Below are 25905 nucleotides of genomic sequence, written 5' to 3'. Positions count from 1 at the left end.
GCGGGCGCAGCGCGGAGCCGGCGCGGCCCCGATGCCGAGCGCCGCCGCTTGGCCCCGCCATGGGCGGCTGCGTGGGGCGGCAGCGCCGGGAGCGGCCCGCGGGCGGCGGCAACACCCGCAAGCGAGCAGGTGAGCGGGGGCCGTCCCGCCCGGGCACCCCCGCGGTCGCGGACACCGGTGGGGGGGGGGGGGGGGGGGCTGTCCCGTGTGCCCCTGGGGGTGGCGGGCGCGGGGGGGAGCGAGCGTGGGCACCGGAGGGGCGCAGTCCGCAACGGGACAGCTCCCCCCGCGCCCGAACCCGGGAGCCTCTCTGTGCCTTCGGGGGTCCCCGGACAGCGGGGGTCCCAGTGCGATGCGCGGCCCCGGGAGCGGGCAGGCACCGCGGCTCCCGTCCCGGAGGCTTTGCGGGGTCAGAGCTGGGGTGCGCGGCGCGTCCAGCCCAGCCCTTGCAGTTCCCGGCTCCTCCCGGTGAGGTGGTGTCCCGGGGGGGCTGCGGGCTGGCTGGTGTCCCCGGTTTGGGCTCGGCAGGGTCCCTTGGCACGGCGCGGTCCTGCCTGCCCAGGATCCGTGCTGCCCCTACACTAGGCTGCTGCCGGCGGTCGCGACCCCGTCCCGGCTGTCCCGGAGCTTCGAGAGGTGCGGGACTGGCAGGGAGCGGCTGCGCCGATCCGGAGAGCAGCGGCGGTGCGGGGGCACTGGTGCAGCCCCGCGGCCCCCCGGAGTTACCGGAGCCGGATACCCAGGTGCTATGAGGCGTTTCCCCGTGATGCAGTCCTGGGGGGTCCCGGAGGCCGCGGGGACTGACAGGCAGGGCTGACTTTCGGCGGAGGGGCCGTGGGCCGGCGGGATGAATCACGCCTTCCCCTCACCGCCTCCCCGGCCGGTGCCGTCGCAGCCGGTAATTACCGTGTTTATGGCAGAGCGGTGGTGGGCGGCGGGAGAGGAGGGGCAGGAAGCGTGTGCCCGGGACGGGGCGCCCCGGCCCTCGCCCGCAGCTGAGATGCGGGAGGGAAGGGCGTTTTCCCGTGGGACGGTGCCCGCTGCTCCGGCAGCACGTGCAGGGTGCCGTGGGTGCCGGGCCCGGCTGTGCCCGTGGGCAGCCGCCCCCATCGCACGGGGCTCCAGATGTGCCAGCCTGCCCCGGGGATGTACAACTGGTGTGGGTTGGGGTGATGGCCCCCCCCATGGAGCTGCAGCCTTCCCACCCTGGCACACTTTGCCCCCAAAGGTGCAGGTGCCCTCTTGTGGGTGTCAGTGGGGCCTGAGGTCCTTGACCAACTGTTCCCTCAGCTCAGGGGGGATGTGGGGGCATTGCCTCATAAGGCTGCTGTGGCAGGGGGTGGGGTCAAATCCCAACATCTGGATCTGTGCGCTCCCCTCCTGTTGCAGGCAACAACTGACTGCAGAGCCCGTGTCTCCATCCCCACTTCTTGCCCCCTGTCAGGCTTTTCTGGGATGGATCACAGTCCCCTCCTGGTACCCCTGGCAGCTGCTGCTATGTTCTTGCAGTGTGTCCCTTCCTAGGAGAGCAGGGCTGTCCTTGATGCCCAGGCTGGATCCCACTATTGCTTTCATGGTGCTACCAGCCCATGGGAGCTGCTCAGCAGGTGGTGGAGGATGAAGCAAGGCTACAGCTACTCTCACCTGCAGTACAGGGACATTGCTCTGGGCCAGCAGGTCCCAGTACTCAAGGATCTGCCACGGGTGGGCAGGGAGCCTCTGCCTGCCCACCTCTGCTGCCAGAGGGGCGCTGCTAAGCAGCGCATCTGCCTGGCTGGCTCCTGCCCTGGCTGGGGCTTGCCGTGACCCCCCGCGAAAGGGTCCTGTGAGGGCTCCCTGCAGCAGGTGACAGTGTTGTCCCTGGGGTAGCCAGCTTACCACAGCAGGAACAGGGAATGCTGGTGGCGTGCAGCATCCCAGACCTACCTGGCCCAGGAAGGGACCAGCCAGCACTGCTGGAAGCAGTGTTGTGTGCCATCTGGCTGGCATGTTCTCCAGGGCCTCCTCCAGGACCTGTTGGCTGGGGCTGCCTGGGACTCCTGCTGGGCAGGGAGCAAGCCCCAGGGCTGGGGAGCCTCTGGGGCACAGCCTCCTGCTTGGGGATCTGCACACCAGAGCACCATGGGGGGCCAAGCTGCGGGTAGGGTGCTGCAGGCACAGGGCAGGAGGCAGGCAGGCTGCCAGCCAGATCCTGTTGGCTCGAGTCCGGGCACAGCGAGCGGACGGACCTGTCTGGTGGTGCTGCTGTGGAGGGTTGCACAAGGGGCCAGGAATAGAGCAGCAGGAGGTGATTAGAAGGTGTGGGGCCCGACTGGGTGGCAGCAATAAATAGACAAGGCTTAAGCCCCTGCCTACCTGGGCAAGGCTGCTGGGCATGCCTGTCCACACGAGGCAGCCACAGCCTGTCCCTGCTCCCTGCCATGGCTGAACCCCATGGTTCCGATCCTGCTGCCTCCCCTGGGCCAGCCTCTTTCCTTTACTGTGAGCAGAGCTGAGGGAATGGTACTGGTTGGGAATCCTGGCTGTGAGGACACGTGCCCCAGCCAGGTGGCCACAGCAGAGTGGGGACATGGTCCTGGACATGTCCTCCAGGCTGGCTGTGGCCACTTCTCCACTGCCCTCCTGGGGCAGGTGCCGCCTCTGACCTTGCTCTGTCCTGTGGTGCTGCAAATCCCTCTGGCCCAGCACCGTGACTGCTGAATCGGCAGCACTGGCTGCTGCTGGCTGCCCTTGCTGCTCCAGGGATGCGGGCAGGATGCTGCCTGCCAGGGATGCTCAGTGCCCAGCCCTGGGGTAGCTGAGCTCCTGTGCCCCTTGAGGATCTCTGGAGTGAATGCCACATGTGTGTCCAGCTCTGGGCTGGGTTCTCACCGGGAAGAAGATGCTATGCTGGCTCCAGTGGTCTTGGGTGGGGTGGGACAGAGCTGGTACAAAAAAAAAAAGGTCATGTAGTTCCTTGTGTCACCACACACTTGCCCCAGAACAGTTGCCTGGGGAACATGGCTCAACCCACAGCTGGCAGTGGTGGCTGTCCCCTGTGGCTGTGGTGTGTGGCATCACCTTGCCTGGCAGGTCACTGTATGGGCACAGGTATCCTTCCTGCCTGACTGGAGCCTCACTTTCCCTGTGCCCTGTCCATGCAGGACGGGTGCTGCCTGGCCCCAGGGAGAGGGGTGACAGGAAGGAGCTGTTGTCACTCTTTGTCCCCAGCTCAGCTGGGAGTGACAACAGCTCCTTCCTGCACCATGCATCCGGCCCAGCCGTGGGGCCAATGGGACAGGGCTGTTCCCACGGGGCCACAGCCCAGTGAAGGAAGGGCATGGTGGTGTTGGACTGGCATGGGGGTGGCCCAGATCCCTGAGCAGTGCTGGCTGCTGAGGGTCTCTGGGAACATGGTTGGGGGCTGTTTTGTGGGGAACCAGCTCAGTTCAGCCCATTGCTGGGGCAGCTGTGGGCTGGCAGCCCTCCACCTTCCATGCCCTCTGCCCCCCTGATGCCCTGGACACTGTGTGCCTGCTGTCTTGCCTGCAGCTGGTCCCTGTCATCCCAGGGTGGGCAGAGGAGACGGTGAAGTCCTGACCCCCCTCTACTGCAGCTCAGCCTCCATAATCCCCTTCTCATTCCAACTGACCAGCTTATTTCCTGGCTAATTCCCCAAGCTATAAATACTGCTCTGCCTCAAAGGGCCCTGAGGCCCTGTGGCCACCTCATGGGGCAGCAACTGGTCCCCTGAGGGCAAAGGGTGTCACTTGTGGGAGCAACTTCTATGGGGCCAGTGAGATCTTGGGCAGGGCTAGCTCTAGCCCAGTTTGCCCAGCTGCAGTGGGGACTGTCCTTCACCAGGCAGGGTGATCCCTCAGACCCTCACTGGGGTGTGAGGGGTCCCCAGTTATCTGTGGATATGGGGAAATGGGTGGCTCAGGGCCCAAGGGAGAGCCCTGTCCCTCGGCTGAGTATCCCCTCCCTCCCCAGGCCGCAATGAGCCCCTGAAGAAGGAGTGTCCCAAGTGGAAGAGCGATTACCCCATGACAGATGGGCAGCTGCGCAGCAAGCGGGACGAGTTTTGGGACACGGCACCCGCCTTTGAGGGCCGCAAGGAGATCTGGGATGCCCTGAAGGCAGCTGCCTATGCTGTGGAAGCCAATGACCACAGCCTGGCCCAGGCTATCCTCGATGGAGCCAGCATCACCCTGCCCCACGGTGAGTGTCAGCCTTGGGGGTGTGGGTGGGGTGGGTGCTGAGTGACTCATATCTGGGCACGCGAGGATCCTAGGCCGGAGTGGAGAGGGACACACAACTGCCATCCACATGGCTCAGCCCAGCCAAGGAGGCCAAGGCAGCCTTCGCCACACTGCCTGGGGTGGCCCTGTCCCTATTTGGGTGGTCCATGGGGATGACCTCCCTCAGCATATCATCCTACTGTCCCCAGGGTCCCTGACGGAGTGCTATGATGAGCTGGGCAACCGGTACCAGCTGCCTGTCTACTGCCTGGCACCTCCCGTCAACCTGATCCTGGAACGGAGTGAGGAGGAGGCCGTGGAGCCGGCTGAGCCCCTGCCCAATACCCGGCGGGAGTTCACCCTCAAGGTACGGCTCTCCACCGGCAAGGACCTGCGGCTCAGCGCCAGCATGGGCGACACCATCGGGCAGCTGAAGAAGCAACTGCAGGCACAGGAGGGCATTGACCTGGCCTGGCAGCGCTGGTTTTTCTCAGGCAAGCTGCTCACTGACCGCACACGACTGCAGGAGACCAAGATCCAGAAGGATTTTGTTGTGCAAGTGATCGTCAACCAACCCCTGCCACCCAGGAACTGAGCCACCCCCCACTGGTTGAGGGGATAGGGGAAGGGGCTGGGGGACAGTGGCACCTCTGGGGATGCTCCACGCTGTGTTCCAGCCCTGCTGGAGGTGGAGCAGCCCCTGCTCCCCCCTGAGGCTGCCCCCTACCAGGGGGACCCGCCAGGAAGGTTTGCATGGGGCTCTGTCACCGCAGTGGCCCCTCTTGCCTGGGGACACGGGCAGGCGCCGTGTTTTCTGCAGGAGGTTCGAGACCAAATGTTTCTGGGGCTGGGACTCCTCTGCCAGGCTGTGCCGATGGGGAGAGGCTGTGACCCACTGGGCTCTGGCTCCCCCTGGCCTGGAGACCTGTGGGATGCTGGGCTGGGTGGAGATGTCTCCCCTTTGTACATAGTCTGTATTTATCAATAAAGCCTTTTCATCCTTTCTCTGGCCTCAGGAACAGGCTGGAGGGGGCTGTCACCCACAGTGCCAGAGGTCCCCATGCCCATCCTATATCTGCTCTCATGTCAGGATAAGCATAGGGTGGCCAAGGGTAGCCTGGACACCCCAGCTCTGCTGCCTAGTGCTGCTCTGATCCTGTCCTGCCAGCTCCAGCCCTTTGCCTGCCTGGACCCTTCCCCAGCACATCCTCCCACTGTCATCCTGGCTGCTTCTCAGTGTGGGATGACCACCTCCCTTTCCCAATGCTTCCTCTCTGGAGGTTTAAGCCTGCATCTGCCCTGGGGCGAGGTGGGACAGTCCATGGAGGGGGAAAATCCCAGGACCACCTTCATGGCCTGTCCTTTTAAAAATAGTGCCTTTGTCACCTGAGGGTGGCCCTGGGGACTGCTCAGGAGGGTGACAGTGACGTGTTGCCATCTGTCCCTCCCCCGGGTCCTGTGTTGGGGGATAGTGCCCAGAGCATTAACTGTTCTGGCACAGGGCAGTGCTGGCCTCATCTTACAAAGGGAGAGCGCTCAGAAGGGTTGAACAATGTTCCTGCTGCCGGGAATAGCTGCCAGCTCTGCCTGTTAGCTCCATGTGAGGCCAGTCCTGCTACCAGACTGCCATGTGCAGTGGAGGAGGCCGGACAGCCACAGAGACCCGTGGCAGGGCTGCTTGGAATGTTCCACACCTGAGGTCATCCTCTAAAGCAGCACAGAGGGGCCATGACTTCTGGCATCCCATGCTGCCTGCTGCTGGCTGAGAGGCTTGAGAGGACCACTGCCTCCTGTGGGAGTGGGTAGCCCCCCCAGTCCCAGGTGCCAGGAAGCCTTGGGCAACGCTGGTAGCTGCTGCAGCATCTGGTTGCACAGAGATGGGGTAAAGGGAACCATGGGGAGCTTCTTGGATGCCCAGAATGGGTTGCACAGGCATTGTGCCTATGGGATGACCCCGGATCATGTCCCTGCTCTGCTGAGCCCCTCTTGACTGGCTGCCGTGAGTTCTGTGTACCCCAGCTCCCTATTACAAACACGGGAGTCCTGGGCAACCTGTGGGGTGGCAATGGGTCTCTTTAAGAGCGGGGCTGGAAAGGTGAGTCAGGGCCACCAGAAAGCAGGAGGGTGAGCTCATGGCAAAGCTGCCCCAGTCATGTGGAGCAGCCACAGCTGTTGGTGCCCTTGGGCTGTGGAACGGAGGGGCCGGCAGCATAAAGCCCCACAGCCAGTGGAGCTGCCGGCAGCACCGGGAGCCAGGACCAGGCACTCCCTGCCTGTGGTGGCAAGGAGAAAAGGATACATCCTGCACGGGACTGTGTGCTGTGGGCAGACATGGAGCTGGATGTGGAACGGGCCAAGGAGCTCATCGAGCAGAAGCTGGCAGAGGAGGAGGAAGAGGAGAAGGTGGGTCTATACCACAGGGGGACCTGCCTGGGCTGTGGCAGGGACCCCCATTGCGCGGCATCCATCCTTAGGGACTCGGATGTGAAGAGGCTGGCACCGACCTTGCCATCCTGGGGGATGGAGTGAGGTAGCCAAGGGCTCTCAGGGAAATCAGGTTCCCAACTTGGCAGCTATTGCCCATGGAGCAGAGCTGAGCAGTGGGCAGGTGCCCAGCTTGCCAAGTAGGATGGGTGGGCAAGTGCAAACCCAAGGGTTGTCAGGCAGCCTGTAGAGCTCAGCGGTGAGCTGGGAGCTGTGTCCAGAGCCACATGCACCGGCAGTCTAGGAATGGAGGCAGTGGGGCTGCTCTGTGCCCAGCTGGGACCACGCAGCCCCCTCTGCCTGTGCAGAGACCCAAAGGGAATGGTGCATGGGAGCCGCCAGCTGTGGAGCGGATGAACACACCTGAGCTGGAGGAGGAGAAACGCCATGGCCCCAGGAACCGGGGCCTCGAGGCCATCAAGGTGAGGGTGTTGGGGTGCGGGGGGCTAGAGGTAGCTGGGCACAGAGAAGTCAAACGGGGCACTGCATGTCCTCACTAGGGCCAGGAGAGGGTGCGGAAGAGTTCAGTGGATCTGCGGCGAGAGATCATCGATGTGGGGAGCATCCAACGACTCATTGAACTCCGCAAGCAGCGTCGGCAGCGCCGGGCAGAGCGGGCGGCCACCCCCGAGCCCCCCCAGCCACCTGAACCCCTGGAGATTGTACGTCAGTGGGTCCCAGGCTGTGGGAGGGGGCTGGAGCACCCACGGGCCACTCCCAGGTCACCCTGCCAGTCAGGGACCTCCCTGGGGAAGCAGGGCAGGGATGCCCGACGTTGTCTCCTCTCCTGCACCCCTGTGATGCCCCAGCCCTGAGCCTGTCCCACTGCCAGGTGGGTCCTGTGGAGCCAGAGACCTTCCTGCGAGCTGCCGTTCAGGGCAAGATGCATGTCATTGAGAAGTTCCTGGCAGATGGTGGCCCCGCTGACACGTGTGATGAGGTAGCATCCCCGACAAGCACTGTGTGCCCTCTGCCTGGAGGTGCCCTGGCACCATGTCCCACAACCATGCCCCGGCATGCCCGTGGGCAGGGGCTGGGACGCCTGGGACAGGGCTAGAGGTACAACCGAACTGGGCGAGGGGAGGATGGATCTGTCCACCAATGTGGCACTTTGTTCCCCAGTTCCACCGCACAGCCCTGCACCGCTCCTCGCTGGAGGGACACATGGATATCCTGCAGAAGCTGCTGGACAGTGGGGCCACAGTTGACTTCAGGGACCGGGTGAGGCTGCATCCTGAGCCCAGCTCCATGATGTCTGAGCTTCTGGGCATGGTGCAGTAGGAACTACAGTAGGATTGAGGTCCCTGCAATGGGGCAATGGGGCAGCTCTGTCCTTGCCACAGAGGTTCAGCTGCAAGTTCAGCTTGGGCACAGGGACCAGCTGGAGTGGGGGATGGACACGGGGTGGGGGTGTCCCCTGCCATAACATACTCCCGTGTGCTCAGCTGGACTGCACTGCCATGCACTGGGCCTGCCGGGGTGGGCACCTGGATGCTGTCAAGCTGCTGCAGGACCGTGGGGCAGACCTCAACGTGAAGGACAAGGTGAGCAGGGCAGAGCTCAGGGTCACAGGGTTGGGGGCAGGGCCATACCCTGGGCGACTGGGCTGGCCCTGTGCTGAGTTAGCAGGAGTGGGTGATGATCCCCCCCTTGATGTCCACCTCCCCTCTCAAGCTGCTCAGCACACCCCTCCATGTGGCCACCCGGACCGGACACCTTGACATCGTGGAGCACCTCATCCACTGTGGGGTGGATATCAATGCCCCAGACAGGGTAAGTGCTGGCACTCCTGGACAACACTGATCCCCCTCCCTTGGTTGACCCCTCCAAAGGCTCCTAGCACCCACAGTGGGGCACATCTGGGCACACACATCCCTGCCCCAGGGTGGTGGCAGCCACAGCCAGGGCTGGGACAAGCACTGTTCTCCTTGTCCTCATGCAGAGGTGGGTGTGCTGGGAGCTGGGGACAATCAGGGGATCCCTGTCCCTGGACCACAATCCCCAGTGAGGCTGTGTCTCTCACAGGAAGGAGACACTGCGCTGCATGATGCTACACGGCTCAGTCGCTACAAAATCATCAAAAAGCTGATCCTGCATGGGGCTGACATGATGGCCAAGAACGAGGTGAGCATGGGGGGCTAGCACCAAGGCCATTTGCTGACCCACCATGTTGCACCACCCCAGCCCCAGCTTCTCTCTGCTTGCTCTTGCAGGCTGGCAAGACCCCGACAGACCTGGTGCAGCAGTGGCAACTGGACACGCGCCAGGCACTGGAGACCAAGGAGCAGCCACAGGGGGAGATGGAGGTCCCTGCATGATGGCACCAGGAAAGGACCAAGGATCAGGCTTGGCTCCAGGGATGAGACTTGTCTGTGTCAATAAAAGTGTCATCAAAGAGCAGCATTCAACTCCAGAGTGCTGTGGGGCTGGGCTGGTGTTGATGGGCCTGGGGAAGCTGGGTTATCCCAGGAGCAGGTTATCTAGCAGCATGATGAGCCCTGCCTCCTATCACAGGAACTCAAGTGTTGGTGACATCATGATGCCAGGACACAAGTGGTTCAAGGGCAGGAATCCTTGCTGCAGGACACCCTGGTTGCTCACAGAAGTACCACCTGGGCAAGCTCAGGGAGGAAAAATTCATGGAGGGCAGCTCAACTCAAGTCCACGTGGTGCTGGCAGCTGGGACCATGCCAGAGAGCAGCAATTGTACCCTTGCTGGGCAGCCACTCTGTGGGGCTGGATGGCTGCTTGTCCTCCTGCCTTCCCCACTGGAGCCATTCCTGGGGACACATGACCCCTTTGCAGGCTGGGACCTTTCTGCTCAGTGCAGTGCTCACTACTCCCAACACAGAAATGCTCCCACTCACCTGTTTACAGGAGACCCTACACTAACAGTTGAGGCAGGTGATCCCTGCCCACAGCCCCTGGACTGCCTGCAATGCCTGGTCCCTCCCTGGTCCTGCAGTCCAGCCCTGTAGTAGGCAGAGGGATGGCTGCCAGGGCTGGCAAACAGAAAGGAAAACACAGCTGGAGTGGCTGGGGCTCACCTGGATGGTTGCTGAGCTCCTGCAGCCAGCTCCTGGCGTGGGGAAGAGCATCCTGAGCTCACCTGGTACCACCCCCCATGTCATCTGCCCAGCAGGGTTGCGGGTCTCTCACGTGCCCTGTCAAACATTAACAACCCTCAGTGGGGCAGGCAGCACAGCCAGCGGCAGCACCCAGACCACCATGGCATTCAGCACCCGCCTTGCCTCGTCTCTCTGGCCCACCCTGGCAGCTCTACACTGGACACCCCCCAGGCAGTGCCGGGGGCTCAGCACTCCCCAGGGACCAGAGCCCTCACTTGACCTCAGGGGCATCTTCCCACCCCTCGCCACCCCCTTCTCACCCACACAGGAGGTGGACTATGCCCAGCTGGAGGGGAACCTGTCCCGCTACGCCAGCATCCCCTTCCGAGGTAAGCGTTGCCTGCGCTCCCTCTCTGTGCAGGCTCCTGTCGGATCCCTGCCCACCATAGAGGCTGTGTGGCAGTGTGCGGGCAGCCTGCCAGCTTCCCAAGGGTGCTCAGCCTCCAGCCGGACTTTGTTCCAGAGCTGGCAACTCCTCGGGTGACCCATCTGGGGCCCTTTGCATGGCACGTGCCCAGGCACATGTGTGTGTCCTCGCACACCCCCATCGCATGCCAACGTGTGCTTGCATGCACACTCCACACATGTGCAGGCTTGCACACATCCTCCACATGTAGCTGTAGCTGCAGGCTTGCATCTACCCTGTGCCCTGTGGGTGTGCTTGCACTCCTGTGCGCACACACACACATTCATGGGATATGTATCTGTTGATTGTCCAGGGTGGATGGATGATAGGACAGGGGCTGCAGAAGAGGCTGAGGGTTGCAGGGATGTGCCCTGGGGTCTCCTCTCTTCTGACCAGAGGGTCTGGGGCTGCAGGGATGTAGGTGGAAGAGGGCATACTGTGGGCTGCAGAGAGCCTTGATTGGGTGCCAGCAGCAAAGAAGGGAGTGAGAGTGATGGGGGTACCTGGAAGTCCTGGCACCCTGCCCATGTGCCCAAGCCCTGCTCTCCCCACACTTGTGTTCCAGGACTGGTGGTGCTGGGCTCCAACGGGGAGTATCCCTACCTGGCACCCCGTGAGCGGCTGGAGGTGGTGAGCAGCGTGCGCCGGGCTCTGCCCAGGGACCGCCTGCTGCTGGCCGGCTCAGGCTGTGAATGTGAGTGCCTGTGTGGGCAGTGCCAGGGGCATGCGTCCCCTCCGGAGCACCCCTCACCCCTCTGCCTCATCCCCAGCCACCCAGGCCACCATTGAGATGACTGTCAGCATGGCAGAGGCGGGGGCTGATGTGGCGCTGGTTGTGACACCCTGCTATTACCGGGGGGCCATGACCAGTGCTGCCCTGGTCCATCACTACACGGAGGTGAGCCATGTCCAGGGCCTGTGGCAGACTCAGCTGGGGCAGCAGCATGGGGAGCATGTTCAACGTGTCTCCAACCCACCCAAGCTGCTGAGCTCTGTCTGGCTGCCTGCAGGTCGGTGATGCATCCCCCATCCCCGTGGTGCTCTACAGTGTCCCTGCCAACACCGGCCTGGACCTGCCCATGGAGGCTGTCATCACCCTGGCTCAGCACCCCAACATCATTGGGATCAAGGACAGCGGTGGGGATGTGAGTGGAGCAGGGCTTTCCTAGGGCTGGCTGCCACCAAACCTGGCCCCAAGCTGGAAAGAGGGAGCTGGGACTTGCAGCCCTTCCCCAGACCCCAGCGCTGCTGGCAGGAACCATGTGGTGAGGGGGACCAGGTGATGCCTGCTCCAGGGCACAGCGTGTCTCTCCCCAGATCACCCGCATGGGGCTGATGGTCCACAAGACAAGGCAGGAGGATTTCCAGGTGCTGGCAGGATCGGCTGGCTTCCTGCTGGCAAGCTACGCTGTGGGTAGGTGCAGCTGCCCCTCCTTGGCTGGGGGCACAGGGTGGTGCCCTGGGGACACTGGCAGAGACTGGCATGTGGGCAGGGGGAGGCAGGTAAGGGGTGGTGATGCCTGGGAGGTGCTGGCTGGGCACAGCATGCCACGCTGGCTGCCAGTGTGCCCTGGTGTCTCTAGGTGCATCTGGGGGTGTCTGTGCCCTCGCCAACATCCTGGGGGCCCCCTTGTGCCAGTTGGACCGCCTGTGCCGTAAGGGCCAGTGGCAGGAGGCCCGTGACCTGCAGCACCGTCTCATTGAGCCCAACACAGCAGTGAGCAGACAGCACCGCTGGGATGCTGAGGGGAAGGGGTGCCAGGCCATGGCAGAGCCAAGGGGAGGCAAAAGATGGAAGTCCCTGGGGCTGCAGGGGGTGGAGCAGTGGTTCAGGGTGACAGGATGGCACAGCACCTGGCCAGTGAGCTGAGCCGGGCTGGAGGTGACAGGGTGGGAAATGCCAGCCCTGCCATGTTAAGGAACTGCATGTCCACTGGCAGTGGGCACCTGCCTGACCCACTCTGAGAGCCTTGCTGGCTGTTTATAGGCAACAATAGGGGGAAGAACTGCTCCTTCCCAGGCCCCCCAGCCCACTGTGGAGTGGCCTGTCCCTGCTGCAATGAGCCCACTGTGCCACAGGGCTGCTCCCTGGTGGAGCTGTGCTCTGCACCCCCATCCCACGGTGGGCAGTTCATGGGGTGCTGCGGTCACCTCACACCCTGCCCAGCCTTGCAGTCCCACATGTGGAGGGCAGGAGTGATGGTGAGCAAGGAGCAGGGGCTGCAAAGCAGAGCCCACAAAGCATGCTGGCCCATGGGAGCAAGCTCCTGTGTCCTCCCTCCCACAGGTCACCCGCCGGTTCGGAGTTCCAGGGCTGAAGAAGGCCATGGAGTGGTTTGGCTACTACGGTGGTCCCTGCCGTGCACCCCTGGCCCCACTGAGCCCTGCCCAGGTTGAAGAGCTGAGGAACACCTTCAGCACCAATGGCTGGTTGTAAGAGGTGCCCCATCTTCCCCTTCCCACACTGGGAAGGCACAGGAGTCAGGGACCCCCGGAACTGGGGACATGGTGGGGACACTGGGACATGGCTGCGCTGGGCAGAGTGGGTAAAGGGGGCAACCCCTCACCAGCCTGCATCCCTGCCAGCCCCCAGGGGCCTACTGTCCTCACCTGGGAAGGGGTGGATCCTTGTGCCATGAATAAAATGGCTGTCCTCCCTCTGTGTCTGCAGTCCTGCCTGGACAAGCCCCCTGCCCTGTCCCTGCTCCCGGCAAAAAGGACATGGCACAGGCGTTTGGCAACATGGTTTACTCAGCTGAGGCCTGTGCAGGCAGCAGCACAAGGCAGGGTCACGGCAAGGCACGGGACCGGTGTGGGCAGAGACCGGCAGGGAGGGTATGGCCCTGCGGCCCCGCACCAGGCAGTGAGGACTTCCAGGGCCCCTGTGCCACAGCCAGCCGGACCACACCAGGGTTGAAGGTGAGCATGCAGCAGAGAGATGAAGGATGCATGTGGAGGGTAAAATGAGGAGCTGCGTTCCCCCTGCCTGCCCCTTCACCATGCCTCTATACCCTTCCACCCTGCCCAGGCGCCCTGCTCCAGTCCTGCCACCCCACTCAGCCCTGCTTGTGACCCTCATACCAGGCTCCTGCTGACCCTGCTCCTTGCTCCCACCCTCCACCAGCATGCAGCAGATATGAGCCAGGCTGGGCATCTCCCCGTCCCCCTTGGTGGGGATGCTGCTGCTGCTGTCGCCAAGGCAGTGGGTGAGGCAAATTAGCACAGGGATAAGGGGAATACAGCCCATCGGCTGGCCTCAAGAGCAGGCTGGGTTCTTCCGGGACACCATGCCACCCTACCCAGGGCATGCAGGGGGATGGCCAATCACCCAGAACTGAGGGTACAGACCACAGCGTGCCCAGGGTACCCATCCTACCTCCAGACCAGGGCAGCAAAGCGAGCCAGGAGCTGCCCCTCTGGGGGCACATTGTCCAGCCAGCAGCTCCCAGCCAAGGCACCCTGGCAGTGGGGTCAGGGACCAGCCCCTGTCCCACTGCTCCATCCTCTGCAGCAGGTTTGCAGCTCTAGTGGTCCACAGTCTTTCTGGGAGACAGAGGGGCCAAGCTCCAACCACCCTGCCCTCCTGCTGCTCCAGCAGGTGCCAGGGTTACAGCCAGAAAGAGAAGGCACCATGGCTGCCCCGGGGCACTTGAGTGGAGAGCGGAGGGTCCCATCCCCTCCAGCAGCAGGGGTTTGGCAGGAGGATGCTTGGTGGGGACAAAGGGCAAGGAGGCACCCAGCAGTGCCACATCCCTGCTCCAGGGCCAGCAGGGCCAGCCAGTGCCCAAGTAGAGGGGTCCCTGCTCTGGCAGAAGGGGATTTGGGGCACCGTCATGCTGTCAGGTTGTGGGCAGACTTGGAGGCACCCTGGGCCCTCTGGATGATGGCTGTGCATTTCTCCCGCCGCAGCAGCTTGTTGTTCTCAAAGAAGCCCTCATTGCGGGGCACCCCGTGAGAGCCGTCAGGGAAAGTCAGGAGACCTGGGAAGAGGAGGGAAGGGCTGGGAGTGAAGGGGCAGGGAGAAGCACCCACTGGGGATGGGGGTAGGGGATGAAAGGACAAACTGGGAGATGCTGGAAGGGGCTGTGCTGAGCAGGGGCTGTGTGGATGCCTGCACCATGCCACCAACCAGGCACTCACCGAAGCCGTATACGCGCCCGCCTTTGAACTCGCCCTCAAAGGTCATGTTGTCGCAGCGTGTAAAGACTCCAACGCCATTGAACTTGCCCTGCACAAACTCCCCCTCGTATCTGAGTGGGGAGGAGCTCCTGAGGCAGCAGCTCCCCACAGCAAGTGGGTGTGCCCGGGGAGGTGTACGTAGGAGTGCCCACCTGGAGCCGTCAGAGAAGGTGAGCACTCCACAGCCGTGGAACAGCCCGTTCTCAAAGTGCCCCACGTAGGCGGTGCCGTCGGAAAACGTCAGCTGCCCAATGCCGTGCCTGCGACCTAGGTGAGGGCAGAAATGGGCAGTGCTGGACAGAGGCAGGACCTACCCCCATGTGGAGCCAGGCAGGGATATGGGGGCTGCTGCCCCATCTCACCTTCCTTCCACTCGCCACGGTACTCCTCCCCGCTGGAGTAGGTGAAGGAGCCTTTAGTCAGTGTCATGGCAACAGCCTCCGGTAAAGCAGGGTAAGAGCTGGCAGGAAGAGGTACAGAGAGCTGCTGGGCAGGGAGAGCAGTCTAGCTTGCCCAGAGCCCCTGCATCCCTTAATCTCACAGAGATGAGAGGCACCTGTCTGTCCCGGGGATTGCTCTGCTGTGGTATGGTGCAGATGAGGAGGTGACCCCAGGAGCACAGCCACCCTGCCCTGGCTCTGAAACCCCAGCTGGCAGGTTCGGGTTGCTGCCCGTCCCACTGCAGGGTTCAGGGCAATGTGAGCCCACGGGGGTCACAGCCCTGTGAAATGTGAGTGAACAGCAGGAAGAGTAGTGTGGCAGGAGCTGTCTGTCTCTGGCCTGGCACTCAGGCAGAATCCCACGGGTCCTGCACCATGAAGGCTCAGGCCAGGGGCCTGGGCAGTACCAGGCAGAAACAGGCATTTTGGAGAGGAGATGCTGGGTAGTGCTTGGTGCCAGCTCTTCAGGGGAGGGAACAGAGAGCTTGTGGCGTTTCCAGCTCCAGCATCAAGGATGGGCAAACCTGACTCACTCCCAGGGATGGGAGGCCACTCCTCCTAAAAAGGACAGCAGAGAGAGGACCCTGAGGCTTCAGGGCTTTGCTCCACTACTCAGAGCTTGCAAACCTGCCTGCAGACAGCAAGCAGCACTCGGAAATTGTACTCCCCTAGAGCCGCTGCCACGCAGCACAGCCCTCCCCAGCACACAGAGAAGGCATCAGCATGGAGACAGCCCCGCGGGCGGGCTGGGCGCTGCCTCTCCCGCAGCTGCCGGTGCGGCTCAAGCAGTGCCCGTGACGGGAAGGGACTCCCCGCATGCAAAGACAGTGTATCTGCTCACACTCTGCTGCGAACCAGCCGAGCAGTGCGTGCTGAGCCACGCGAACCCAGTAGCACAGCAGGAACTTGCCAAGGCTTTGTGTCCAGAGAAATGGCCCCAGGCGAGGCGAGCAGCGACTGAACAGTGCTCTCTGCCGATGGCAGCACCCGGGAGCTCATCGCCGGCTCGCAGCCCGCAGCCTACCCAGCCGTGCCAGGCGGAGGGGCGGGGGCTGCCGGGGGCTGCGAACTCCGCCAGCACGGCCTGTGACACTTCACAGGGGACGGGCGGCTCCACGACTTGGAGCTCCTGAGGCCGGGAGTGTGCCCGGAGGCGTGACCGCGCCCACGGTGAAGGCACCCACATCCTGTCGTGTCCATGCACCCACGGGGGATGCACTCGCACGCCGTCGTGTCCATGCACCCACACCCTGCCGTGTCCATGCACCCGCACCCTGCCGTGTCCATGCATCCACGGGGGATGCACCCGCACGCCGCCGTGTTCATGCACCCACACCCTGCAGTGTCCATGCACCCATGGCCGATGCACGCACGCTCCACCAGCGGGACGCTCGTGGCGATGGTCGCGGGCCCGGTGCCTGCCCGGGGGCGGTGCGGGCGGTGCGAGCGGCGCAGGGGCCTGCGGCCCGCGCTCACCTGGCTCCGCGCTGTCCGCCCGCACCGCTCCCCACCAGGTCCCGCCAAGGGGCGGTGGCCGCCACCGCCCCTTCCAGCACCCGCCCCGCCGGGCGGTACCACGCCGCCAGGGTCCATCCCCGCTCGCCGTTGGCTGTCTCCACGGCAACCGCTAGCAACGCGGCTGCTAATTGGCCAACTCCGCAGCACACCCTCGCTCTCCGCCATCTTTGTGTGGGGCAAGGCGCTCCCCACCCGGGCGTGTCTGCTGAGGAGCAGCACCCCCCTCCTCCCCCCGCCTCCGCCATCTTTGTGAAGGGCAGCAGTGGTCTCTGCCGCTCCAGGGCGGCCATTTTTATGTGGGGCACTGGCGCCAGCCGCCACAGCGGGGGCGTGAGGGCGGTGAACCCCCGCACGGCTCCCAGAACGGGTGGTGAGAGGCGCAGGGGCCTCCGGGCTGGTCCCACCGGCACCACGGCCGCACTCACCGCCCCGCTTTCCGTCGCAGCGGCTCAACTGGGCGTGGCGCGGCGGGGGGCAGGGCAGCCAACGGGGCGCGGCGGCGCGGTGACGCACCGGAAGCGGCAGCGGCAGCGGCAGCGCGGCGGGGCCGGGCGGGCGGCGCGATGGACGAGACGAGCCCGCTGGTGTCGCCGGAGCGGGCGCAGGGTCCCGACTACGGGCTGCCGGGGGGTGCTGTGCGCGCCCTCCCGCCCGCCGCACCCCTCCCACCCTCCCCTCCCGGCTCCCCCGGCGGTCGCGACCGCGAGCGGCAGCCGCTGCTGGAGCGCGGGGCGCGGGGCCCGGCGGCGGCGCAGGCCCAGGCTCAGGCCCAGGCGGCGGCGCAGGCCCAAGCCCAAGCGGCGGCGGCGGCCCAGCGAGAGCGCAACGACTTCCCCGAGGATCCCGAGTTCGCCGAGGTGGTGCGGCGGGCTGAGCTGGCCAGCGAGCGCGGCATCTTTCCCGAGCGCATCTCGCAGGGCTCCAGCGGCAGCTACTTCGTCAAGGACCCGCAGGGGGTAAGCCGGGCGCGGCCCCGCGTGGCCCCCGGGGCCTGCGGGCTGCGGAGGGGTTTGCTGCAGGGAGAACTCATGGTGCTGGTCCGGGGGTTACCGACCGTGGGGGTCTGAGCTTCCCCGGCGAGAAGTGCAGTGGGACCAGCAGCCAGAATGGGGGGCGGGTGTGTCCAAGTGCTGATTCAGCCTCTTCTGGGGCTCTCGTGCCCACAGAGGAAAGGTCACACTCTCTCCGAGATCTGTGCATCTCCTAACCATGGTGACTCCAGCTCTAGGCCTGTGACTCTGTGAGCTGAGCTGGTTTTGGCCTGTGAGAGGACTGAGATGTCTCCTCTGTGGCTGTGTTGTTGCTATAGTGGAGGCAAAGTCCTTGGCATGTAGCTGGTCCCCCACAGACCTGGTCAGCTGTGGGGCAGCCATCTCTGTGCTGCTGACTGGATGTGTTGCAACACAGGCTGGCTTGTCTTGTGACCTGCTGCGCCCAGACCAATTACTTGAGCTGCTGCTGCTTCCTGTGACTCCCTCGCCACGTGTGTGCTGGGATGCTTCCTGAGGAGCAGGACTGGGCTCTCTAGTCTCTGATGTGCTCTAGTTTTCCTGCCCTGGGTGAAGCCTGGCTCCTGGGAGCTTGACAGGCAGGTCTCAGCTGAGCTGGCGGTCTCTGGGGAAATACACAGTTCCTCCTGACACTGCCTTGCTCCCTCCTGCTCCCTCCTGTTGCCCAGTATGAGACCTGGAGTCACTGTGGTGGGTGGCCGGATGAGCTGCCTGGGGGTGGCAGGGCAGAGGCTGCCTGGCTGTAGGAGACCCGAGCTCAAGGAGGGCTGGTGGAACATAAGTGCAAGGAGCCAAAGTCTGTGTAATCCCGGCCTTGTCACCTGGCAGGTCCCCTGGACTGCCCTCCTGTCAGCAAATTTGCTGTCAGCAAATTTGGTGTGTGACTGGTTTCTGTCTAGGGTTGCCAAAAATGTCCCACTACTGGCATGGGAGAGAGTGCAGTGTGTGGATGTTGTGGGCAGCAGGGGGAGGATATTGGGGGGAAAACCTTTCCTCTGTGTCTGCTTCCCTGGGGGCTTCTGGGGCCCGAGCTGTCCCAGCCAGGCTGTGCTGCCCAGCCCTGGGGGTTGTGGTCACCCCACTGCTGACTGTGCTCCTGTGCTGGCTGGGCTCCCTCTGCTCTGCTGCTGGCACCAGGCAGACCTGTTTTCCCTGCCAGTGCTGCTCTCGGCACAGGTCTGTCTGGAAGGGAACACTGCGCTGCCAGAACTCTGGCCACCACTTTCCTACTGTCCCTGCCTAGCTGGGCCTTGCTCTGCTGGAATGGCTCCATAGAACACAGGCCTCCGTCCTGCCAGAGCTCCTGACAAGCCTCTTTGCAGGCTCGTATCCAAGGACGTGTTGGCAGTTGTGTGCCTTCACGTGGGGCTGGTGAAGGGGATTGCCTGCCTGCCTGCCCAGTGGAAGTGGTTCCACCATGTGATCTGGGCTGTGATCCTGGCTCAAGTGATCCTGTTCCCTCAAACCCTTCCTGTCCCTCTTCCTGGTGGACAAAACCTTGGTTCTGCCTGCCCTAGGCTGGCTTTTGGCCCCTGACAGACTGGGATTGCACTGGGGTTCCCTGCTGAGGTGCTGAAACTCATATTTAACTTCCACATTCTGACAAGAGCTCAGCTTGGGGAAGTGTCACCCACTCAGGCCATGACTGGCACCAGCCTTAGGGAGGAGGGCTTGTGGCATGTGCTGCTGAGTCACCCTGGAACAGGGGCTGCCAGCCTGGAGCTGCTGGGCAGCCCCCCAGGGATCCCTGGCCTTTGGGGACAGGTGGCCTTTCTCCTGCCCCAGCCCTTGTCTCATCTGTGTGGCTTTGCAACCCTGGCTTGGTGATGATGCAGTGCCCAGCACAAGGCTTCTGTGCCCTCTGTGCTGCTGCCTCCACTGTTGGATCAGTGTGTGCGAGGCTGGATTGAGGGGCTGAGTGTGCTGCTGGTACCATCTGATTGCCAGTTTGAAGCCACCTGTGCTCTTTCATACAAAGCTGACCGGGAGAGCCAGCCCTTCTGCTGTCTCTGCTGGGCCCCCAGCACAGAGCCCTGCCTGGGCTGGTCCCTTCTCTGGTCAGTTGGGGATCAGCTCTGTTCCATGGACTTTGGAGCCAGGGCAGGAATTGCTATTCCCTTCCTTTTCTGTGTGGATGTAATGACCAATAATGAGCAGTACATTCTCTGGCCATCCAAAGGTTACTGGACTGGGACTGGTGTGTTTACCAGGGGACTGCATCATCACTGGTGTTTTTTTCGGACAAGGTCTTTGGGCAGTACCCTACTTTTGTGGGATGGGCCACTGGTTGGGCAGGAGTCCCTGCCATCCCCAGTTTGCCTCCCTCCTAGGAGCTGCAGGGTTTGCCTGGTCCCAGGGGTTGGTTATTGGTCCCAGTGAAGGGCTGTTCTGGGCCTGTTCCTGAATGTCCCCACTGTGGGCTGGGGGAGGTGTCCCACCTCTGCCAACTGCCTGGAATCAGCCTTCCTCTCTCCCACTCACAGAAAATCATTGGCGTCTTCAAGCCCAAGAATGAGGAGCCGTACGGGCAGCTGAACCCCAAGTGGACCAAGTGGCTGCAGAAGCTGTGCTGCCCATGCTGCTTTGGGAGAGACTGCCTGGTCCTGAACCAGGGCTACCTGTCGGAGGCGGGTGCCAGCCTGGTAGACCAAAAACTGGAACTCAACATTGTTCCCCGCACAAAGGTGAGAGGAAAGCTGCTGGGATCTTTTTCTGGGAAGGCTTTTGTGTGCTTCCACACAGCTCTGCTTGTGTCTTGTCTTGTGGCACTGCTGACCTCATAGATTGAGAGCTCTAGACCAGGACTGTTCCTGCTCTAGCTGTGTGGATGCTTGTGCTGGGCAGAGCTGTGAGAAATGCTGTGTCTTGGTTTTATCAGGCAGTCCTGTGACTGCGCTCCTGTCCCCTCAGGTGGTGTATCTGGCCAGTGAGACCTTTAACTACAGTGCCATCGACAGGGTGAAGTCCCGAGGAAAGAGGCTGGCTCTGGAGAAGGTGCCGAAAGTCGGCCAGCGCTTCAACCGCATTGGTCTGCCACCCAAGGTAGGGCTGCCAGCCTGCACACCTGCCTGCCGGCACCTCCCTGCCCTCTGTGGCCTTCCGTGACACAGCCTCTCCTTGCCTCAGGTGGGCTCCTTCCAGCTCTTTGTGGAAGGCTACAAGGATGCTGACTACTGGCTGCGGCGGTTTGAGGCTGAGCCGCTCCCAGAGAACACCAACCGGCAGCTGCTGCTGCAGTTTGAGCGGCTGGTGGTGCTGGACTACATCATCAGGAACACAGGTAGGGTCAGCTGCCTGGTGTGGGATGCTGCCTGCTCTGTCATGTCCTATCATGTTGGAGAAAGGGGATGGAGACAGGGTCTTGGTGGCTTTTCCCAGCACCTGAAATTCTTCTCAACACCACTCAGTTGCTGCCAGATGACATCTGGGCAGAGTGCAGCTGCTGCGGCCGTCCAGCACTGGGGGCTCTGGCTGCTGGCCTGCATTCTAGCAGATCTGGATCCACCACTGTGCTTGGCTGAAAGTTTACCAGCTGTGAGGTTCCAGGGACATCCAGAGATCCAACACTTGGCTGTGCCTCTGTATCCCATCTCACAGTGGGTTCCTGAGTTCCTGCCTGGCTGGAAGGGTCGGGGTTGCACTCTGGGGTTTGCAGGCTGACCTTTCTTTTGCAAGCTGGGAATACGTGGACCTCCAGGGCTGCCTTTGTGAGGGTTGATGTGACTTCCTAGGCCCACAGCAAGTTTAAGGTCTCTGGGCCTAGAATGTGTCTGTCTCACTTCTGGGTCAGAGGAGGAATAGTCTTCTGCACAGCACGGTGCAGGGGGGCCCGGTGGTGATGCAGCTGGTTTTATCTCCCTGCAGATCGGGGCAATGACAACTGGCTCATCAAGTATGACTGTCCCCTGGACAGCGCAGGCGTGCGGGTGAGTGGCTCCTCCTGGGCAGGGGGTACATGAGGACTCCGCTTCTGGAAGCTGACTGCTTGTCAGGCTGGACAGGAATTTCCCATCTGGGTTCCAAGCGCGTGGACTCCTGATCTTGTCTCCTGGGCCTTTTGTTACCCTTTGTGTTGGTGGTTTGTGGCCTAGTGGGACTTTGTGAGAATGCTCTGTGGGGGAAACTGGTGTTGCTGGACCTGTGAATCCTTGGAGTGAGGCCTTGGGGAGAAGCAGCTTTGTTCCCCTCCCACCTGAAACAGATAATGTTTCCCTGTGGGCAGGGGGCTATGCTACAAGGCAAGAGGCTGCTGTGCCTCTGTGGTAGCCAGGGCAAAGATCCTGGCAGTGGGGCTGGAGTGGGAGAGGGACTCTTCCTGCTAGGGGGGGCCTCCTTAGGACATGCTTTGCTTCCTTCCAGGACAGCGACTGGGTGGTGGTGAAGGAGCCCATCATCAAGCTGGCTGCTATAGACAACGGTTTGGCGTTTCCCTTGAAACACCCAGACTCCTGGAGAGCATGTGAGTCCCTTAGGCTGTGCCAGGACACTGTGGCAAGCCATACAGCTCCATGCTTGGGCATCCTCCTTAAGGACTGTAGAGGAGAGGACTAGGGCTGTGCCTCTGCAAATCTCTGGGTTCATGGGCAGTTCTTTCTCAGCAGAGACTGTAGGAAGCTGATGCTGGACCTTGGGTCCCAGATGCAGGGGATCCAGGGGCATGTGGCACCGTGCTTTGCCTTCCCGAGTTCTCATGTCTCCTGCTTCCTCCCACAGACCCCTTCTACTGGGCATGGCTTCCCCAGGCCAAAATCCCCTTTTCACAGGAGATCAAGGACCTGATTCTTCCCAAGATCTCAGACCCCAATTTTGTCAAGGACCTGGAGGAAGATCTGTATGAGCTCTTCAAGGTGTGCTGGGGAAGTGGGTGAAGATGATATGGGAGGAAGGAAAGTGGGGGTGGTTTTGGGGAGCTCCCAAGGCTGCAGGGGAAAGAATGGTGGCCAAGCTCCTGACAGTGTTTCCGGGCTGAGGCACAGCAGGGTTTTCACTCTACCAGGAGCTGAAGATTAAGCATGGGGAGAAGCAGGAAACTCATGGGACAGGGGGAGAGGCTTACTTGAGGAGCAGTCATCTTGTGCATGGCATGAGGCAGTGCATGGATCCCACTGTGTTCTCTCTTTTGCAGAAAGACCCTGGCTTTGACAGAGGACAGTTTCACAAGCAGATTGCTGTCATGAGAGGCCAGGTAAGTTGTGTGCAGGGAAGGCAGAGGTGGAGTCTCGTCCTGCCCGTGTGGCAGGAAGGGTGCTGGAGTGGATCCTCTCTGTTGCACCTGCAGGGCAGCTCAGGCTTTGCTCTGTTGTGCCATACAGATCCTGAACCTGACACAAGCGCTGAAAGACGGGAAGAGCCCGCTGCACCTGGTTCAGATGCCGCCTGTGATTGTGGAAACAGCGCGTTCCCACCAGCGCTCTGCCAGTGAGTCCTACACGCAGAGCTTCCAGAGCCGGAAGCCTTTCTTCTCATGGTGGTAGCTGCAGGAGCCACAGACAGGGCTTGGCCATCTTGGACTAGCACTGCAAGAGGAGCTGGGCCATTGCTGGCTTCTGTGGCTGGGACTTGACCTTCAGGGTAGAGCGAGCAGGTGCAGCTGGAGGAACCTGCAGCTGAACTGGAGGAGCCAGGCAGGTTGGGCATGGTCCCTCCCCAGCTCCATTGGAGCTTGGTGCCCTGCCTGGGGCAGAGGCCAGGGGAGGTGTGGGAATCCGCTGAGAACTGTGGTGTGGCTGGGACCCTGCCCCTGCCTCCCTTCCTTGGCCTGCATGCGGTTCTGAGCACCCCTGCATGGGGCTGGGATGAACAGGCTTGCCCAGGCCAGGATCCGTCCAGCCCTTTACACCAGCCACTGGCCCTTTTTTTTCCCACCATGCCAGCTGCTGGGCTGGGAAGGCCTGTAGAAGGTGATACCCCCTCCCTTTCCCTAAGGGTGTGGTGTACTCCACTGTCCCTCCTCTGCTCCAACCCTGTGCACACTGCTTTCCTCAGGGGGAGTTCCTGCTGCCCACGGGTGCAGCGGGGACCACAATGAATGGCTGTTCTCTGGCTGGGGGCTCAAGGAGGGGACATAAGAGGGACAACACATGGGACTGGCTTGGGTGCAGTTAGACACTAAGGGGAAAGAGGTGCTGGATTATCCTTGTGAAGAGCAGGTGGCTCCCCCTCTGCTTCCCCAGTCCATTTCTCCTGCCAGGTTTCCACAGCTGCTCTCGCTTGGCTTTTTCCCCTGCTCCCAGCAAGCTGCCTGGCTGCTGTGCAGCCAGCATGGTGCCAGCCTTGTCTGTGCCTAGGGACCCCCTCGAGGGGCAGGGGTCTGCCAGGGAAGGGCTGGAGGGGCTCTTCTGCCACATGGGTGGGCACATTAGGGGACCAGCATGGACTCCTGGCTGCCTTGGAGCTGACAATCTCGCAGGCTCGCTGTGGGTGGGGGAGGCAGGGAGCCCCCCTCTCCCCAGCAGCTGCTGAGCTTGTGTTGTATGGAACAGTATCAGGGCTGCTGCCTGCACTTGCTTGCCTTGAGCTGTGGCTTCTCCTGCTGCTGGGGGAAACTGGTGTTGGGTCTTGTTGTCCTGTTAGCCCATCCTTGGGGAGTGAGGGGGATGATGGCAGGTTGGGGCTCTGCTTTGTGGGCCTGGGAGGGGAGAGCAGCTCCCCTGTCTCCTGCAATGGGTAGGGTGCTCAGCACTGGCTGTGCAAGCACAGGGGGGCAGCAGTGGAGACCCCAGCTCCCCGGCCAGGCCCAGCTGCATCTGACTGACCCAAAATGTATTGTTCTAATGCACTGTAGAAATGTATGTAATGTATTTAAACCATGCAACTGTCTGAATAACAGCTGCCGTTCAGCCGGCCACATCTGTGTCTCTGCTGCACCCTAGAGCAGGTTGGGGCTCCTCGGACAAGGTGGCCTGGGTGGTATCCATGGATACCTGCTCAGGGATGCATTGGTCTCCCAAAACTGCAGAGTTGCTGCTGGGAAGACTCTTTCCCACAGGGTCTGCTCATGCTGGGTGTTGAGGGGGGCCAGCTGCCCAGCCTGCCCCTCAGCACCCTGTGCCTGCAGGTCCTGTGCCAGCCTCTCCCAGGCCCAGTGGCTCTTGGAGAGGGAGCTTGGCCAGCTGGTTCTCCAGCAGAGAAATCTTTCCTTGGAGAATCTCTGTTTCTCTTCCGAGCAGTTCTTGTCCTGCAGGGCAGCATGCAGCTTGTTCTCCATCTGTCCCTGCGACTGTGCCAGGGCAGTCACTGCGAATGACCGTGCACTGGAGCACACTGCCCCTAGAGGCTGTGGAGAATCCCCCACTGGAGATATTCAAGAACTGTCTGGATGAAATCCTGTGCAATGTACTCTAGGATGACCCTACTTAAGCAGGGAGGTTGGACCAGATGACCACTGTGGTCCCTTCCAACCTGACCCGTCCTGTGAGGCTGTTCCCATTGCACTGGGTGCAGTACAGTGGCCTGGACCCCGGTCCTGCCACCCTGAGGGAAGGCCAGGATGGGCAGGACACAGCCAGAGCTTCCCAGCCACCACTATCCACCCTTTATTAACCATTCATTGCACCCTGCCCAATACACTTAGTGTCCTCGGAGAGCCCGGCAGTGCCGACACCCGCTCTCCAGTAGCCGCCCTTCACGGCCCCGGCCGCTCAGCGCTGCTACACGGACCCCGAGCCTGTCTCGGCCCCGCAGTCTCTCTCCAGCTCCTTCTCCGCGATCCTACAGGGAAGAAACCTGTGCTAGGGGCGTGGTCCGGCCGGGCTTCCCCCGGTTTCCCCGCTGCCCCGGCCCACACCTACCGCAGGTGGCCGAAGCGCCGCAGCGCCGCCATCCCGCCGCCGGACCGGGCCGTTCGCCGCCGCCGGAGCCGCCGCAGGGCCCGCGCCATGCGCCGCTGGCCCGCATACCGCCAGACGAGGCGGGCACGCTCCTCAGGCCGCTCGGCCCCGCCGCTCTGGAACAGGCTCCGCAGCTCCAGCAGCCCCACGCCCTGGAAGATGTTGGCCGAGGCCCGCTTACGGCCGCGGGCTGTTGGCGCCGCCCGCCCCGGAGGGTCGCTCGCCACCGAGGCCGGCGTGCCCATGGCCCCGGCCGCTGCAGGCACCGAAGACACGATGTCAGGCTTTGCTCTCGCCGCTCGGCCCGGCTCGCCTCCCCGGGGATCCTGCGCGGATGCCCGGTGAGGAAGGGCGGGCGGTGGGGAAGGGCGCTGGGCAGGAGTCCAGCCGCGCGGGCGGGGCCGCCCAGGAACGCGGGAGGCGCCCCGGCTTGAGCCGGCGCACGCAAGTCCGGTCCCGCCCTGCCCTAGGGCGCTGGGCCCCGCCGTGACCCACTTTCGCGCCGCCGCCGCCCCGCGCCCGACGGCCCCTCGCACAGACCTGGCGGTGGCGGGCCCGCCCGGCGCTCGCTGCGCCCCCGGACTCGCTTCGCGCCACCGCGCCGGGGTCCCGCCACTGCCCCGCGCGCCGCTCGTTCACCCTCGCGCCCGCCCCGCGGCCAATCCCCGCCCGCCCTCCAGCTGCCAGGGCC

General features: G+C 62.9%; 6 protein-coding genes across 7 annotated transcripts; 4 read left to right on the top strand and 2 right to left on the bottom strand.

The window, feature by feature from the left end:
- The first annotated feature begins 47 nt into the window (after nt 1–47).
- Nucleotides 48–5225, top strand: UBTD1 (ubiquitin domain containing 1). The gene is made up of 3 exons (XM_027648279.1): nt 48–129; nt 3973–4200; nt 4430–5225. Exons 1-3 carry the CDS (start codon nt 60–62, stop codon nt 4813–4815), a joined length of 684 nt encoding a protein of 227 aa, XP_027504080.1. The 5' UTR covers nt 48–59; the 3' UTR covers nt 4816–5225.
- A 129-nt stretch (nt 5226–5354) lies between these two features.
- Nucleotides 5355–9107, top strand: ANKRD2 (ankyrin repeat domain 2). The gene is given in 10 exon segments (XM_027648278.1): nt 5355–6493; nt 6495–6623; nt 7013–7126; nt 7205–7366; nt 7537–7644; nt 7827–7925; nt 8150–8248; nt 8379–8477; nt 8730–8828; nt 8918–9107. Coding segments are annotated over 10 exon segments (1155 nt in total). The 5' UTR covers nt 5355–6352; the 3' UTR covers nt 9023–9107.
- A 757-nt stretch (nt 9108–9864) lies between these two features.
- Nucleotides 9865–12900, top strand: HOGA1 (4-hydroxy-2-oxoglutarate aldolase 1). Of its 2 annotated transcripts, none has more exons than XM_027648353.1 (7): nt 9865–10161; nt 10804–10932; nt 11009–11136; nt 11249–11383; nt 11541–11652; nt 11822–11955; nt 12526–12900. In XM_027648353.1, the coding sequence occupies exons 1-7, from the start codon at nt 9933–9935 to the stop codon at nt 12673–12675; spliced, it is 1017 nt and encodes a 338-aa protein (XP_027504154.1). In that variant the 5' UTR covers nt 9865–9932; the 3' UTR covers nt 12676–12900. The 2 variants fall into 2 exon arrangements, with proteins under 2 accessions (XP_027504154.1, XP_027504155.1); XM_027648354.1 differs by having other exon boundaries at nt 9866–10161; nt 11556–11652.
- Nucleotides 12901–12971: 71 nt separating this feature from the next.
- Nucleotides 12972–16465, bottom strand: MORN4 (MORN repeat containing 4). The gene is made up of 5 exons (XM_027648120.1): nt 16334–16465; nt 14780–14877; nt 14570–14684; nt 14379–14488; nt 12972–14218 (listed from the first exon to the last, which is right to left on the bottom strand). The coding sequence occupies exons 2-5, from the start codon at nt 14844–14846 to the stop codon at nt 14070–14072; spliced, it is 441 nt and encodes a 146-aa protein (XP_027503921.1). The 5' UTR covers nt 14847–14877; nt 16334–16465; the 3' UTR covers nt 12972–14069.
- A 428-nt stretch (nt 16466–16893) lies between these two features.
- Nucleotides 16894–24232, top strand: PI4K2A (phosphatidylinositol 4-kinase type 2 alpha). The gene is made up of 9 exons (XM_027648119.1): nt 16894–17331; nt 19869–20069; nt 20296–20427; nt 20512–20665; nt 21250–21311; nt 21745–21844; nt 22099–22232; nt 22511–22570; nt 22698–24232. Exons 1-9 carry the CDS (start codon nt 16939–16941, stop codon nt 22857–22859), a joined length of 1398 nt encoding a protein of 465 aa, XP_027503920.1. The 5' UTR covers nt 16894–16938; the 3' UTR covers nt 22860–24232.
- Nucleotides 24233–24902: 670 nt separating this feature from the next.
- Nucleotides 24903–25847, bottom strand: AVPI1 (arginine vasopressin induced 1). Its single transcript, XM_027648121.1, has 2 exons — nt 25176–25847; nt 24903–25095 (listed from the first exon to the last, which is right to left on the bottom strand). The coding sequence occupies exons 1-2, from the start codon at nt 25457–25459 to the stop codon at nt 25035–25037; spliced, it is 345 nt and encodes a 114-aa protein (XP_027503922.1). The 5' UTR covers nt 25460–25847; the 3' UTR covers nt 24903–25034.
- Between the last annotated feature and the right edge of the window lie 58 nt (nt 25848–25905).

The sequence above is a fragment of the Corapipo altera genome, unplaced genomic scaffold (assembly GCF_003945725.1).
Source record: "Corapipo altera isolate COAL_440 unplaced genomic scaffold, ASM394572v1 56, whole genome shotgun sequence".
In the NCBI taxonomy this organism is placed as follows: domain Eukaryota; kingdom Metazoa; phylum Chordata; class Aves; order Passeriformes; family Pipridae; genus Corapipo; species Corapipo altera.
Note: the sequence above shows the minus strand (reverse complement) of the source record. Positions and strands in the feature narration are given on the sequence as shown.

Bases quoted from the DNA above. Each gene is read 5' to 3' on its own strand.
- AVPI1 (XM_027648121.1), bottom strand. From the start codon at position 25,459: ATGGGCACGCCGGCCTCGGTGGCGAGCGACCCTCCGGGGCGGGCGGCG. The intron at 25,096-25,175 runs GTAGGTGTGGGC...TCTTCCCTGTAG, and splicing joins CGGCGCTTCGGCCACCTGCG to GATCGCGGAGAAGGAGCTGG.
- HOGA1 (XM_027648353.1), top strand. From the start codon at position 9,933: ATGGCATTCAGCACCCGCCTTGCCTCGTCTCTCTGGCCCACCCTGGCA. The intron at 10,933-11,008 runs GTGAGTGCCTGT...CCTCATCCCCAG, and splicing joins GGCCGGCTCAGGCTGTGAAT to CCACCCAGGCCACCATTGAG. The intron at 11,384-11,540 runs GTGAGTGGAGCA...TCCAGGGCACAG, and splicing joins TCAAGGACAGCGGTGGGGAT to CGTGTCTCTCCCCAGATCAC.
- UBTD1 (XM_027648279.1), top strand. From the start codon at position 60: ATGGGCGGCTGCGTGGGGCGGCAGCGCCGGGAGCGGCCCGCGGGCGGC. The intron at 130-3,972 runs GTGAGCGGGGGC...CTCCCTCCCCAG, and splicing joins CAACACCCGCAAGCGAGCAG to GCCGCAATGAGCCCCTGAAG. The intron at 4,201-4,429 runs GTGAGTGTCAGC...TACTGTCCCCAG, and splicing joins CAGCATCACCCTGCCCCACG to GGTCCCTGACGGAGTGCTAT.
- PI4K2A (XM_027648119.1), top strand. From the start codon at position 16,939: ATGGACGAGACGAGCCCGCTGGTGTCGCCGGAGCGGGCGCAGGGTCCC. The intron at 20,666-21,249 runs GTAGGGTCAGCT...ATCTCCCTGCAG, and splicing joins CTACATCATCAGGAACACAG to ATCGGGGCAATGACAACTGG. The intron at 22,233-22,510 runs GTGTGCTGGGGA...TCTCTTTTGCAG, and splicing joins ATCTGTATGAGCTCTTCAAG to AAAGACCCTGGCTTTGACAG.
- MORN4 (XM_027648120.1), bottom strand. From the start codon at position 14,846: ATGACACTGACTAAAGGCTCCTTCACCTACTCCAGCGGGGAGGAGTAC. The intron at 14,685-14,779 runs GTGAGATGGGGC...GCCCTCACCTAG, and splicing joins CCGTGGCGAGTGGAAGGAAG to GTCGCAGGCACGGCATTGGG. The intron at 14,219-14,378 runs GTGAGTGCCTGG...TCCTCTTCCCAG, and splicing joins CGGGCGCGTATACGGCTTCG to GTCTCCTGACTTTCCCTGAC.